At 32.1% G+C, this 15,384-nt stretch overlaps 2 protein-coding genes across 2 annotated transcripts; both read left to right on the top strand.

Moving 5' to 3' along the window:
- The first annotated feature begins 1,349 nt into the window (after positions 1-1,349).
- LOC123903419 (protein PHLOEM UNLOADING MODULATOR) lies at positions 1,350-4,263 on the top strand. Its single transcript, XM_045953268.1, has 4 exons — positions 1,350-1,875; positions 2,481-2,875; positions 3,334-3,527; positions 3,643-4,263. The coding sequence occupies exons 1-4, from the start codon at positions 1,586-1,588 to the stop codon at positions 4,039-4,041; spliced, it is 1,278 nt and encodes a 425-aa protein (XP_045809224.1). The 5' UTR covers positions 1,350-1,585; the 3' UTR covers positions 4,042-4,263.
- A 1,498-nt stretch (positions 4,264-5,761) lies between these two features.
- LOC123903403 (thioredoxin Y1, chloroplastic) lies at positions 5,762-8,577 on the top strand. The gene is made up of 5 exons (XM_045953267.1): positions 5,762-6,104; positions 6,962-7,050; positions 7,150-7,327; positions 8,191-8,261; positions 8,389-8,577. Exons 1-4 carry the CDS (start codon positions 5,913-5,915, stop codon positions 8,254-8,256), a joined length of 525 nt encoding a protein of 174 aa, XP_045809223.1. The 5' UTR covers positions 5,762-5,912; the 3' UTR covers positions 8,257-8,261; positions 8,389-8,577.
- Positions 8,578-15,384: the final 6,807 nt, after the last annotated feature.

The following is a 15,384-nucleotide window of genomic DNA, read 5'->3' as shown; positions in this document are numbered from 1 at the left end:
TTACCCCCATCATTTGTCTATATCTCCTTATTATATTTAAAAAAAGGAAAAAAGAAATATATACAAAACTTGGGGACATAAACCTAAATCAGGGGGTCCCCACAAAAGCGTGTATGACAAAAAGTAAACCAACTTCTAGATAATCCTAAGACAACATAGAAGTCCCTACACATTGAGGTGAATGAACTGACCATCAACACGGAATGACCCACGTACAATCAATTATTCAATCACAAATTTAACTTCCCTAAAGTAACATCATAAAATTTACCTTCTATATCATATCAATGGCTGCATCATCATCATTATTCGGATCTGCATTGTACAAAGAAGATTGTTCAATGGGCTTATCTCCCAACGATACCTTTACACAAGCCTCCATTGCGCTTGCATTAACATTAGGATTATAACCCCCTCCTTCTAGTATCAATATCATCTCCCGAGCAAATCTCATCAACCGAAATACAACAAGAAAATTAAAAACTTTTAAAACTTGTAAATAATATACGTATTAATATAAATGAAAAGATAATTAATCTTGTTCAACAATATCGAAAAATCGCCTGAACTTCCAATTTAACCTAAAAGTCATATTTAAAAACGAATGATCCATAGGGTTTGCGATTTAAAACGAAATTTTAACAAACTTGAATAAACCAATTGTGTCATATCTAAAAACGAATGATCCATAGAGTTTGCGATTTAAAACGAAATTTTAACAAACTTGAATAAACTAATTGGGTATTCCATGCATCCACACTTAGTTTAAAGGAGGGAATGATGTATATAGAGCATTTGAAGAATGCCATCCAAATTAACAAAATAAAGCTTATATAATGAGTTGCATAATTATAATGTGACACAATAAAGCTTATAAATAAGAGATATGCTATTAAAAAACGAGACAAGAGATGAGCTATTAAAAACAGTTTCTTAAGTTTCCTTAAAAAAAAAAAACAGTTTCTTAAATTCTCATTAACATAATTTAATCGATAGAAATATTGCATTTTATATATTGGACTGAAGTTTGAATTCGAGATTTTTCACATGTTCACCTCAAGAGGTAAATTTTTGGCCATTAGACTATTTAATTTTTTTTTGACACAAACAAAATAAAAATTCTTAAATTGTCCATAAAGCTTATTAAATTAGAGATATGCTAGTATTAAAAACAGTTTCTTAAATCGGGTTATTGGAGATGTACTGAGATGTAATACATGTTAGTTATTATGAATCATAAATAGAAAAAATGTCATTAATTTGGGACATATAAAATGAATAAAATTATCACTTAAAAGTTTGAAATTAATTTCATAAACCTATAATTAGTGAAGATTTTTTCTATCTTTAGATTAACAATGAATTTAATAGAATCGATGAATCATGATAATTTTTTTTTATACTGAATCACGATAATTTTAACAAAAATTACATTTTATACTACTACTATTATTTTAGTTTGTCAAACTCACCGTAATTCCAAACACATTCGAAAAATGTTGATAGTAAATATTGAGCCACAGGCAAAAATGTTAATTTCCCCACCGATCCCGCCTTTACTTCAACTCACCCTCAGATTTACTCAATGCAGTGGCCGGCGATGAACGCCGGCCTCGGCATCGCCGCAATGTCCTACATAGCCGTTGACTACCTCCGCCACCTTTCCCCAAAGTGGCACTCACGTCTTCAACCGGCGCTATGGTCTATCCTCGCTCTCGCTGCCGTCTTCCGTGTCCCTTCTTACCGGCACTGGTCCGCCGAGTTCCGCTCCGCTATTCCTTTCATCGCTTCAATGCTTTTCATGCTCTCTGCTCTCCTCTTTGAAGCTCTCTCCGTTCGCTCCGTCACCGCCGTACTCGGCCTTGACTGGCACCGGTAATAACTACCGTTCGTTCTTCTTTTAAAATAATTTTCAGTTAGTAGATCTAAGTTAGTTATTACTATATTCTATTAGTATTAGCATGATATGCATGATTCTCTTAGCATTAAATTTGTTTCTAATTTTGGATTCAAAATTTTGGCACTATATGTTTTTTCAAGTTCAAGATCTATGTTTAATAGTTTTGAATTTTTATGGTAACTTCTAGTGTATGATTGCTCAATTCTAATGATCTTGTTTATGCGCGCTTTAACCACTTGCTAGTTGGTTGCTACTACCCACGGAAGTATCACAAACACAATACAGACACGTAAACACCGATAATAATTTGAGAAAGTAGAAGTGATTGAGTGTAACCACATGCTAGTTGCTACTATCCACGGAAATACTGATAATAATTTCAGAAAATAGAAATGATCAAGGAGTGTAACCACATGTATCGGTGTTATGCCGGTGTCAGACACTGAATACGCTTTCAATATGAAGTGTCAGTGCTACATAGCTACCGTTAGAAATATTTTCTTATAACTAGGGTTGTTTTGTGTTAATTTCTATTTGGGGAAAAAAATTGAAAGTTTATATACTTAATTTGTTCTGATAGGAATACAGCTCCTCTTCCAGATACTGGTCAATGGTTTCTCTTGGCATTAAATGAGAAACTTCCTGCTCCAATTGTTGGGATATTAAGAGCTCGTATTATTGGATTGCACCATTTCTTGATGTTGTTTATGATGCTGGCATTTTCTGTGCTATTTGGTTCTGTGAAAGCTCCTGGCCTTGGACTCGGTGCTAGATACATGTTTACCATGGGAATTGGACGCCTTCTTCGTGCCATAAGTTTTTCGTCTACAATTCTTCCGTCAGCTCGTCCTTGGTGTGCTAGTTCTCGGTTTAGAGTTCCTGGATATCCTCATCGTTGGGCTCAGAAATATTATGTTCCCTATGCTTCGGATCATGGTGCTATCAGCCAGCTGTTAAGAAGCGATCAAGCTTATGGTATGCAGACTTATTTCACTGGATTCTAATCATTGCTCTTATGAAGTTTTGACCTCAGACTTTACACTTATTTAACAAGTTCACAGGACATGTAATGTTTGCTTAAGATCCTTTTCAATTTTTTTTTCCCGTACATGTCTTTGCACGTAAAAAGTAATTTTGAATTTAAGCTGAAAAATATTAGCTTTTAGACTCTGGAATTATTTGCAAGCCACTTTGGGTTTCTTGATGCGATTTAAAATAGAAATCTGAACATTCCATTTTGTATGATCATATGGAATTTAGTTGTTATTTATGTATCTCCCATCAGGCTGTAAATACAATGTTGAAGGTTTCTAAAAGCTGGATTATGAATATGTGTATAATTTATACTTTCCTCTACATATATATGAACCTTTCTTCATTTACAGATATTTTTCAATGAGAAAGTCCTGAAAATTAACAGTCTTCTTTCTTAGTTGACATTGGGAAACCAATTGGTGACTACCAGCCACAATGGGGTTCAATGAGCTTTCTGATTGATTTTCTACGACCCACTGCCTCAGAAGGACCATCATGGTTCGGTCTGTTAAAGAAAGCTGGAGGTGGCTGCAATGACCTGCTATACAGTGGACACATGCTTGTTGCGGTACTGACAGCTATGGCTTGGACAGTAAGATTTGAAATCCATTGCAAGACTGCATTGTCTTATCATCTTGAAGTTATTTGCCTTTGATTTAAAGTTGCAGCATAATTTGTGACTTCAATTTATTAAAAATGGGTTGCAGGAAGCGTATGGAGGTTTCAGTTCAGCTCTTGTATGGCTTCTTGTATTGCACAGTGCCCAGAGAGAAGTGCGAGAACGCCATCACTACTCTGTAGACTGCATTGTAGCCATATATGTAGGGATCCTTCTGTGGAAGATGACAGGTTTTATCTGGTCACATGAAATTAGACATGGAAATAAGAGTCTGATTAAGTTTGAGAAGATTAAAAGTAGACTCATCCAAGCTTCGAAGGACTCAGACATCGATAAAGTGCGAGAACTACTCAAAGAGATTGAGTTAAGCAGTGATGAGGGCAAAAATCAGACTACAATTAAGTATGCACGGTTATTTCGTAGTGCCACCATCATCTTTGCACTCATTATTGTTGTTCTGGCCTTCACACTAACAACTGATGGATGATCTTGTCGCAGACCTGAATTTTTACACTGTCACACGGTCTTGACTTTTTGTATGTGTTTTTTTGTGTATTCTGTTGTTTCCGGCAATAGTTTTGGAGTGTCACACGGATTTCTAGTGTTTAGCATTGTTACTGCTGTTTCATTTTGTATCATTAACATGTAATCTACTCTGTAATCTGTATGAATGGTTTCATTTTGTATCATATCATCATTAGACATGTAAGTTACTCTATAATCTGTATGAATGTTTTTTTTTTTTTTTTTTGTTGTATGAATGGTTTTGTACAATAACAAAATTGAAAACTTGTCACTGAAGGAAAATAGAAATTCCAATGGTTTTGTTCGCCTTTTTTATGAAAAAAATTAGGCGAGTTAGGTCCTCGACCAACCTTTGTTGGCTCAGTTTACTTGTCTCCAATTTTGTGTTTGGGAGAAAAAGCATACATGGATGATAAGGAAAACGACGCTTTTTTTTTTTTTTTTTTGCAATCCAAATGAAAATTCAAGAACTCACTGAATGTGTTTTCTTTTTATGAAATATATATGTGGTTGAAATTTTAGGTTTCCCTTGAATAATGAATACTAAATATAAGGGACCTATTTGGACATTTTTTTAGGGACCAAACTGATTAACATAGATGTCTTTAAGGGATCTGATCGTGCCTGATCAGAAGATGCGACCGCGCCAGTGTTGTGCTCTTGATTGCCCCTGTTGAAGCGGAGGGGGTTGTGTACCTGCAGGCACTCCGACGCTCAAGTCAGTTTTAGTGTGGAGTGTAGGTTTTCTGTGCTAGATGATACGTACCTTGTGAAAGGAGTGAGATCACGTATATATAGCCCCCAGCGCAGGGCCAAGGCCCTTGATGGCATTTATGGCCATCAAGTGGCTGCCGAAAAACGGCTGAGAGCCTTGATGAGCAGTTAATGCTCATCATTCCGGTGGACTTAAACGTTACGAGAATGTCAAGAAAGTGACTGTTGGAGTGTCGACCATCTATCCTATGCTCGGGTATCATAGGCTACCTCGGCTTATACAACCTCGCAGGCCTAAGTACCCGAGATGGAAGCTCGGTCCAGAACAGGACCTATTCAGATTTTTTTTCTTTTAATGGACCAATCTGAAACCAAAAATATCTTTAAGGGACCATTTTACTCGTTGAGGACAGGAGTATGATTACTCCTGCTAAAGTTTTTTGGGGACTATTTTCTCACCTAGTATATATATATGGAAAATGCTAAACAGTGCCCCCGGGGCACTGTTTAAGGAAGCGAATATAGTAATATGACATTGAACTTTGTGCAGTCAATGCTTCGAAAGTCTAAAAAGTATTATTTTCAATTTAAAAGTTTCATTTTTTGGTTTCCTTAACCAGTGTCCCGGGGGCACCGGTTAGCATAACCCTATATATATATATATATATATATATATATATAAACCAAACACATTAATAAAGCAATTAACTTAAAAATGTGTTGTTTGCTTATATAGTATCACACGGAGAGAGTATATATATTGTTCACGTCAAAAAAAAAAAAAGTATATATATTGTGAGATAAAAAGTTATAATTATATTTTTTAGATTTATAAAATATTTGATTTATCTAATTTCATGACATAGATTAAATAAATAGTTTTTTTTAGTCAAGAATAAATTAAATACATACTAACCTAAAATGATATTTTTCTTATATTTTTTGTTTGTAATTACTTGAGGTGGAACGAAGTGATTAGTGAGATGAGAACAAAGCACAGAAATCCAGTTAAGTGCATTGTTTGTTTCTCCGTCAATTCCAAACAAATATAAAAATATTTTCCATTTTTTCTGATTATCCCTCCAATCCCATTGATTGTTCATATTTTGAGTTTTGACCATGGCCATTTCCATTTCACCTTCTTCTTCCTTAATCCTCCCTGCTTCTTGGAACTCTTCCACACGTCTACGAGCTTCATCTTCTTCTTCTTCTTCTTCCTCTCAGCTTCAGTTTTCTGTTCGAACTCCCCTTCTTCGAATTGCTACTCCCCGTCTTCCCTCTTCCTCCTCGCGCCCTAGATTCCTTCCTCCAGTAAGTAACCAAACTACTTCTATCTATTTCCATTAATAACCATTATTTTATTACTTTTTTTTTTCTTTCTTATTATTATCATTAGAGGTGTTGATTTTTTATTTTGTTGTTGTTGTTGTTGCTACCCATTTGGATTGATTTTCCAATATGTTTGGAACTTTAGGGTATTATATTATGCTGAATTATTATATGACAATAACATTTTTATCTTTTTATTATATGATGATGATGATGCTTTGACTTGTTTCCAAGTTCCAATACTTGAGATGATGTGGACTATAGGACTCTACAAAGAGTTCATTTAGGGTTTATTTGTGAGAGTTTAGGACGGGATGGTCAGAATGGAGGACTTTCGTGTGTGTGTGTGTTGGGGGGGGGGGGGGGGGTCGATGAAACAAGTCTTCTTTCTCATCCATATACCCCATTTTGGAGGGATGCTAAAGTTGGTCTAGAGGGGATCTTGATCCCCTGCCCTCCATCTCCATTTCCCTCCACCCAAACAGACCCTTATGGTGAAAGGTAAACAAATGTTGAAAAAACAGATAGTTTTTTAATGTGAATATCTAAACACATATACTTATTGAATTTAAGCAGTTATAAGTAGGGTTTTAACTATCGGTTGCAGTTGTGTCGCGATCCTTGATAGTATGGATTGGAGAATCATGGTCAAATGTGGCGGATGCAGCCTCACTCATAGTCATGTTACATTGTTACAGTTTCAATTAAAACTATGGCTTTAAGGATGATAGGCCATGTACATCCATGCTTGCACTCAAACCTATTAAACTGTACTTTTCTTCTTCTGCAATAATCGATTTAGAACTGACCATCATGTTTTGATTATTTTTCTTCTGGAGGTTCAAGCAAAGAAACAAACCTTTTCATCTTTTGATGATTTGCTTGCCAACTCTGACAAGCCTGTATTTGTTGACTTCTATGCAACCTGGTAACTTTCTCCTTATCTCTTCATATTGGGTTTGAAACCTTTTCCCTTTAACTGGCCATGTTTCATGTTTAAACTTTTTAACCCAATGCTGGTTTACAGGTGTGGTCCTTGTCAATTCATGGTTCCTGTACTTGAAGAAGTGAGCGCTCGGCTTCAAGATCAGATACAAATAGTTAAGATTGATACTGAGAAGTATCCTAGCATTGCCAACAAATACAAAATTGAGGCATTGCCAACTTTCATTATCTTTAAGGATGGAAAACCCTTCGATCGTTTTGTAAGTTGGATTATATTTCTTTCTGTCTCTTTTGCAATGACTTAAAATTACATGACATTGCATTTAATTTAAATCGTCAAACTGAATTTGAATGTTTTCTATTTATAAATGTATTTGCATTAGCATTAGTTGCAATATTCTCATATTCTTTGAACTGACTATACTTCTAGTCTTCGATTATGTTAAAACTTGAAGTACCAATTATAGATAGTTAGTTTCAATGGAAAGCTCGGTACATGAAAAATTGTGATGTGAAGGTCACAAACCTTAATGGTACCTGCATTTGATGGCTAACCTGTCATAGGAAATATGTGGAAATCTTTTTGGCATCTTGTTGGAAACCTTTTCAACTTGGCTCTTGTTGACAACATTTTGTAGAAGACTTGCATGTAGAGGAATAGTCTAGTTCGTAATTTTGGTTAAAACACAATGTTGGAACATTCACCTTTATGGTCACTACCGACTAAGGCTTGTTGACTAAAGTAGAAACATTCATGGTTGCAGATTTTAGTTATTCAAATGCTTTCTCTCAACGTCATACTTGAAAAAGTGAAATCATCTGGTGTTTGGTTGTTTACTGCCTTTTCTTATTCTTGTAAATTGTCATCCATCTTAAATCTTATCACACTCATTATATTGTAAAAATTAATAAACATATAATCAATTGGTTGGCATCTTCTTGTGTGCTCGATATGTTATTTACTCGAAAAATTCATTGCACGCGTCTTCCAAACATTGTGAACCTACATATGGTTTTTATACTTGACAAGACTAAAGAAAACTAGGATGTTGGCTCTGCTATTTTAGGCTTTTAGCAACTATCTTCCTCAAGTAAGATAAAATTTGGTCTTCATGATTTTCAGGAGGGAGCATTAACAGCAGATAAGCTAATTGAACGCATAGAAACCACTCTCAACGTTAAGCAATAACTCTGGTAAGTTGTTATTGTAATGCCATTAATTAATTACCATTTTATTTTAAAGATACTTGCTTTAGGACATCTTTATGTGACTTGTCCATCTCTGCAAAACTCTCTGCCCTCACCTTCCTATTTTTTTCAGTTAAAAATAAAGACATGGAAGTATTGGAATGTTGGATCACATACATGATTGGATAGGAGGATCAAACAGCTGCTTCAACTTCATTCAAACATTTTGCTATATTTATCACATTGTTTTTGCCAAGATCCAGGCCTATAAAACTTTTGATTGTTTAATTAGCAGTAGAAATTTTAAAAATTCACGAGTTAACTCAGTTATGTTTTTGAGTTCTTCAGTATCTTTGTTTTCTGTCATCACGTTCTTCAATATGTACACAATGTATAGTCTAGTAAAGTTTTTGGCGGTTCAAAAACAAATTGCGTTCATACGAAAGTTGGAGTTGGTTTCATCGTTGTCATCACATGACTAGTGCATGTTAGTAGTCCATAATAATTGATTGTGGTTCCATGGTTATAGGGCTATATGTATAAATTTAAAACATCAGTATCGAACAACATGTGCAGTGAATAGCTTTACTATGTTGGTACTTAATTTGTATGGCTTCAAGTTCAAGCAGAACCTTCTGTAGATGAGAATATATTTTAGCTGAAACTAAGACTTGCAAAAGATGTAAAAGAGAGAATAAGGTTCTTCTATGAATCTAATTTCATATGCAGTGTTTAACAACTTAGCAGCTTACATGACATATTTATATTTGATGATTGAAATAAAGAATGAGAATCTCAACTAATGTGTTAGGATCAAGTATTTGTGAGGAGGGCAAAACAATGTTAAGATGAATTACAATATTCTATACTCATTGTCATGCCATATTAATAAACAGCACAGTATGCAACAAACTAGACTAGTTACCATTACCGTTAGAACAGTTATAGCTAAACATTATTTTAAGGCAAAATTATACTACAGGTCCTTTATCTTATTTTTTTGTAACACTTTGGTCCTTTATCTTTTTTTTGTAACACTTTGGTCCTTTATCTTTTATTTGTAACACTTTAGTCCTTTATTTTTTTTATTTGTAACATTTTAGTCCCTTTTTTTGTAACAGGTTGGTCCTTTATCTTATTTTATTTGTAACACTTTGGTCCTCTATTTTTTATAAATAAATAAGATACGGATCAAAGTGTTACGAAAAAAAAAGATAAAGGACCAAATTGTTACAAAAAAAAGATAAAGGACCAAAGTGTTACAAAAAAATAAGATAAAGGACCTGTAGTGTAATTTTGCCTTATTTTAAACAAAAACTACCGTCCAAATGTTAATAACCTAATTTTTTTGAGACTCTCCAAGTCATCCCTCAACTTCATATCCAATGCATTTGAAACCACCTGAGTACTTTCCATCCTTGTAGTCTTTCTTCCTGTTCAAAAACCAATCATAGGATGTCAACGGGGCAAGGAATGTGCGGGGGAAGCTTCCCTGTTCCCCGCCCCAAAGTGCATGCGGGGGAGATTTTGCCTCTATCCCCGTCTTCACGGGGGAATATTTGTCTTCATCCCCATCCCCACGATTTCCACGGAGATCCACGGATATCAAATATTAACGAAATTTTTATATTTTTAGGTCAAATTATGACAGTAGTATGACGTTATTTTTTCTCTCTTATTTTAAAAAAAAACAAATATTTTGCATATTTTTTTTAAAAAAAATAAAAACAACATATAATGTATTCATAACCAAAAAATATTTGGCTACTAATAATCATACAAAACCTAACGGCCAAAATATTTCATAACAAAGTATGCATAATCATACAAAAGTTCATACCAAAAATATCTCAAAACTATTGGTAATTGGTAAATATCCAACCAATAGACGGATTCGGGGAATCCGCAGGGACGGATGCTCCTTCCCCGATTATTAATTATAAATATCTCAAGACTGTTTTTTGAAACTCTTAGCGCAACCCAAAATAAACATAAGAGCCAAAAATATAATTGAACATTTAAAAAATAGAATAAAATTATAATTGTTGTGTTGTTAAAAACAATTTAAAAAGTGATATTAAACATACGAAAGAACGATTAAAATATCATAATAAAATTTAGTTTCGATAGTGTAAATTAATAATAATATAATTTCTTAAAGTGTACAAATATTTTTGTCAAAAAATAAATAAATAAAGTGTACAAATATTTTGGGGAGGAGCCATAAGACAACTGAGGGGCCTAAGGCCGTTATGGGCTCCATCGCATGCTTGCATATACCGAAAATAGTATCAAAAGTGTATATGGTTGCTTTTGCGTCCACATTAATTTTCCTCTTTTAACGTTATGTGAAAAGCTATACTAATATTGTAAAAAAAAAACTATACTAATAATTTATAGGAAAATGTTAAATAGGGCACTCGATGTACTAGTTAAGCATATCAAAAATGAAATTTTGTCTTGAAACTTGTGCATTCAATGCATTAAAAGTGTAAAAAGTTATTTTTATCAACATTAATTTTATGTTTTATTTCTATTTTTGGTATACTTAACAAGTACACCGGGTGCACTGTTTAACATGACCCTAATTTATAAATTTAGTTTTTTACTTTTTTGTGTGAATATAGAAGCTTGAAAATCTAAAATTCAATAAATTTAGCTTTTTGCTTTATTGTGTGAAATATAGAAGCTTGATGATCTAAAGTTTAATGAAAGATTAATAATGTTAGACACATAATAATTTGAATTTCAAATTTAGATTATTTTGAATTGATGATGATAATTGAATTCATATATTACAATAAATAACCGTAAAAGATACATACATTGTTGAGTACTAAAAAACCGCACAATAAATATGTACACGTGCGAGCTCGAATAATTGCTCAGAAAATTGAGGGGTATGGATGAGTACTACTACCGTTTCGGATTAGCCTAATGTTCATTTGCAAACTAGATTGAGTCACTTAAACCACGACTATACGGTCGACAAGTCTTAAAATGCACATGATTATCATCCATCGAAACATATGAGCCTATACTTGTCCATAATACATGTGTCCAAGAGAAGGTCCAAGATCCACTAAAACCCTAATTCACAATCTATAAAGAATATTTTAGTAATTTTTATTCTTTTGGAGTGGACCATGGTCCAGCCAAACCACCTTTGTCTCGGCCACCGACCCTATCAATTGTCATTTATATCCCGAACAATTTAATTTTAACTGAAATTTTTTAATCCTATTATTTATAACTTTAGTTGAATGCAATGTTGTTAATTAAACCCATATAGAGATACACTCGTAGTATATCAAATACTCACAAAGAAAGTATTATCAGAAGAAGAAGAAAAAGAAAGAAAGCGATAGTTAACTCTCGTATCCTTCATAACGTGTGCCATTTAAGTGGCAACCCAAGTCACATTAGTGCTGAATTGAATGTTACTAGTAAAACAAACAAATCAGTTTTTGAGGCTACATAACTTTATCCATATTCATATTCACTGGTTCAAAAAAACTTTATCCATATTCATATAATTCAGTAGTATAGTTCAATTTGAAATTATAAACACAATAATAAGCACGTAACGCGTTGCAGGAGCATTGTCTTACGCTGAGGTTACAACATCAATCCACATTACCGAAACAAACTACCATTCTACTCCTATTGGTCAATTCATATACGTGGCGTCACGACGTGGTTCAATTTTAGCCACACCTACATAATCCAAACACCCAATTAATTAATTCAACTTTCACAATCAACATAAATATCACCACCACACACGGATTCCAAATACTCTAAACTCAATATATAACCCACTTCAAATGTAAAATAGGTACTACTACTATTTAGTAAAAAAAGTATAGTTTTGTGAGGTTAGTTCACTTAATAGAGACATTGAATTATAGATACAGTTTAAGGATGATATTCGAATTCCGATCATTCATGTATCTATTTCAAGGATTAAATTTTTAGCTACTAAACCACTTGACAAAAAAAATATTAAAATAATTTTTTTTTTAATATTTTGGTACAATTATTACAAAAACTTTTACACACAACGGCAATATTTTAGATTTAAATATGAATAAATTTTACGATTTAATAATATTAATATTTATCAGTTAACTTATAATAACTATTTTTTTTTACAAAAATTATAATAACTTATTACACAGACAAAAAAAAATAAATAAAAAATCATATATTCCACTCCTTCAAAAAAGCAAAAGAATATTATTATGTTTTTTCAATCCTTTAATTTTAACTTTAAACTATTCACTTTATCTGGTCGTTCTTGGCACGTCTTGTGCTAAGAAGGCTTTTTGTTTATATATATCTCATTTTGGCTTGTTCAAAAAAACTTTAAATTATTCACTTTAAAAAAATTAAATTCTTACAACCCATAAGCTTCTTCTTTTAAGTAATATATACCAGCACCCTTTCACACCACTTACTATTTTGAATTTAACTTTTGAGTTTTAGTTTCCTTTTCCATTTCTATTTTTTTTTTTCGGCTTTTCACCACCAGTTGAATCTGGTTCGGGGGTCAGTTCTGGCATCAAGTGGTTCCAGCCCCCTCCCGATCGCAGTTGTGGGGGATCGAACCGCGGTCCTCCCTACCAAGTTCAGCACCAATCACCACTGAACCAACTACCGATTGGTTTTTCCATTTCTAATTTTATCTTCTTTTTATTCTTTCTTGTTTTGTATGTTGTACGTTTTTTTCATACAACAGTGAATAGTGACGTACTCCATCCGTCTGAAATTATAAGAGAAAATAAAAAAATTACACTTATAAAAAAAAATAAAACATGAGAATTTAAAATATGTTTTTGTGAGTTTTCCTTGGAATAAGTTGCATAGAAAGATGTAAAAACAATTTTTATTGGTTGTTGTTTATTGAGAAAAGGGTAGAGAGAGAAAATTAAATGCAATTTGCATTTAATTTTATGAGAATAAGAGAAAAACATTATTGAAAATGGCTTTCTTCCTTATCATTTGGGACAAAAAAATGGACTTTTTTCTCTTATATTTTGGGACGGAGGGAGTATATGATATTTAAACTTACTTATGAAATGATCATTTAGACTCGGTTTGGTAAAAATTATGACAAATATTTGTTGGAGAAAATAAGATACCGTTGATAGTGTACCATCTTATATAAACTAACATGGAGAAACAAGTTGATAATTGACGATGGATGGACTAGATTGAATTTAAATTGTTTAAAGTTTATGATTAAATAATTAAGATGTTGAATTTAAGTGGTTAATAAATTTTCTTTAAAATAAATCGTTTGAAAAAATTCGAATTTTATTTTTTGTGGTTCTGGTTGCTCTTTAAAAATTAAACTACCAAAAAAAAAGTTTTATGGTTAAACTAAATTTAGTTGCAAAATAGCATCAAATATTCATGAAGATTGTTCTCATATGTAGAGGTCCAACATAATTTTTTTGATCAAAAGATAAATAATATTTACAAATTATTTATTTTTGAGTTGAGATTGAGAAGAGAATAGATTTGAGTCAGCATGGAATATCCTTTGGTGCCGACACTTGTAATTGGATGAACTAGCAAACCAACTGCCATTCAAATGGGTCCCAATTCCCAATCACCGTCCATCTTATCCGTTTCCTTTTTCTTTCATTTTTTTTCTTCTTTTTTTATAATTCTTTCAAAAAAAAAATTCTCATTGACATTACCTTTTAACTCATTAAATTTTTTTAATAAAAATCTTTAGTTGAGGATTTCTTAAACAAAAATATATTTGAGTTAGATCTCATAATTTTCAACTTATTATTACTAATTTATTATTATTATTATTATTATTTGTCCAACACATAGTCTATTATTTATTTATTTATTAGGCAAATTTTATGGTACATGTGATAATTCTTAATATACCGGTACATCAGGTAATTAAATTAATATGTAAATGAATACTTTTTAATGGAAATTATTTTTCTTATCATTAAAATGATTATAGTAACTAAATATCAGTCATCAAAATTGTCAAAAATATTAAATTTGATTTTTTTGAATTTTTATTCATCATTATAGTCAATATTGAATTTGTTTTTCTAAGAAAATATTAGAAAAATTAGTATCATGCTTATAAACAATATATTGTGTTTTTTCTTGTAATATTATTATTTTTAAAATATAATAATCGATTAATAGTTTTTGAATTCATAAAACTAATCGTTAATTTATCAATTTACGGACTTGATGTACCAATACATTCAAATTATTCGAATGTACCGTAGAAGCTCCCTATTATTATTACTAATTTAATATATTGGTTTTTGAATGGTATCCTTTATAAAAACTTGTAACAAAAAATTAGGTTCTATGAGTTTAGCTTAATTCATAGTAATATCACATTTTATATGTGAATCACTGAATGTCTAAGTTCGTATCCCAAATAACTCAGTTATCCACCTTAAAAAAATGGAATTTTTAAGTATTAGACTATGCACGAGAATTAGTATTTCTTACTAAGATTTATATAAATAAAGTATTGGTACATGTGACTATGCACGAGAATTTCATTGAGACCTTACATCCTTAAGTTTGATTCCTCAATTCTAGTATCACAGGTAATATAATGTCAAAATTGTTCAAGTGATCCAATCAACAAAAGATAATTTTAAGTGATCAAAGTAATATATATAAATGTTTGGTTAATCAATTTCATCAAAAAAGGAATTGGTCAGGAGGTTCAAATTCAGTTTTTTAAGTGGAATAATTTTTTTATCGGTCTTTATTTTTTATTTTTTTTAAAGTAGTTTAATAGATAAAAAGTTTATTTTTAAGATAAATGATAGAATGTTTGGAGTTCCGAATTGAGCTAAACTCACGAGAATGTTTTTATTTACTTTTTAATTGAACCTCACATCAACAGATTCATTTTATGGAAACTAGAGACCTGACACTTGAATGTTATCATTTATTTCCAAATCTTTTGAAGTTTTAGCATTTTGTTTTTGTAAAGCAAAATTAACATTTATTTAATTAAAATATTGAGCTCAAATGGTTAATTAGTTCCTTTTATGACGATTGGAAGAACTCGAGTTCAATGTCTAGTGGAAAATATTTCAGGACCAAACTCTAGATTACCGGT

The sequence above is a fragment of the Trifolium pratense genome, linkage group LG1 (assembly GCF_020283565.1).
Source record: "Trifolium pratense cultivar HEN17-A07 linkage group LG1, ARS_RC_1.1, whole genome shotgun sequence".
Taxonomy (NCBI): Eukaryota; Viridiplantae; Streptophyta; class Magnoliopsida; order Fabales; family Fabaceae; genus Trifolium; species Trifolium pratense.
This window is presented reverse-complemented; position numbering and strand designations above follow the sequence as displayed.

What these genes read in the sequence shown, in the direction of transcription:
- LOC123903419 (XM_045953268.1), top strand. Translation starts at nt 1,586, where the DNA reads ATGCAGTGGCCGGCGATGAACGCCGGCCTCGGCATCGCCGCAATGTCC. An exon ending in CTCGGCCTTGACTGGCACCG is followed by an intron (nt 1,876 to 2,480) that starts GTAATAACTACC and finishes TTGTTCTGATAG; the next exon opens with GAATACAGCTCCTCTTCCAG. An exon ending in TGACAGCTATGGCTTGGACA is followed by an intron (nt 3,528 to 3,642) that starts GTAAGATTTGAA and finishes AATGGGTTGCAG; the next exon opens with GAAGCGTATGGAGGTTTCAG.
- LOC123903403 (XM_045953267.1), top strand. Translation starts at nt 5,913, where the DNA reads ATGGCCATTTCCATTTCACCTTCTTCTTCCTTAATCCTCCCTGCTTCT. An exon ending in GTTGACTTCTATGCAACCTG is followed by an intron (nt 7,051 to 7,149) that starts GTAACTTTCTCC and finishes GCTGGTTTACAG; the next exon opens with GTGTGGTCCTTGTCAATTCA. An exon ending in GAAAACCCTTCGATCGTTTT is followed by an intron (nt 7,328 to 8,190) that starts GTAAGTTGGATT and finishes CATGATTTTCAG; the next exon opens with GAGGGAGCATTAACAGCAGA.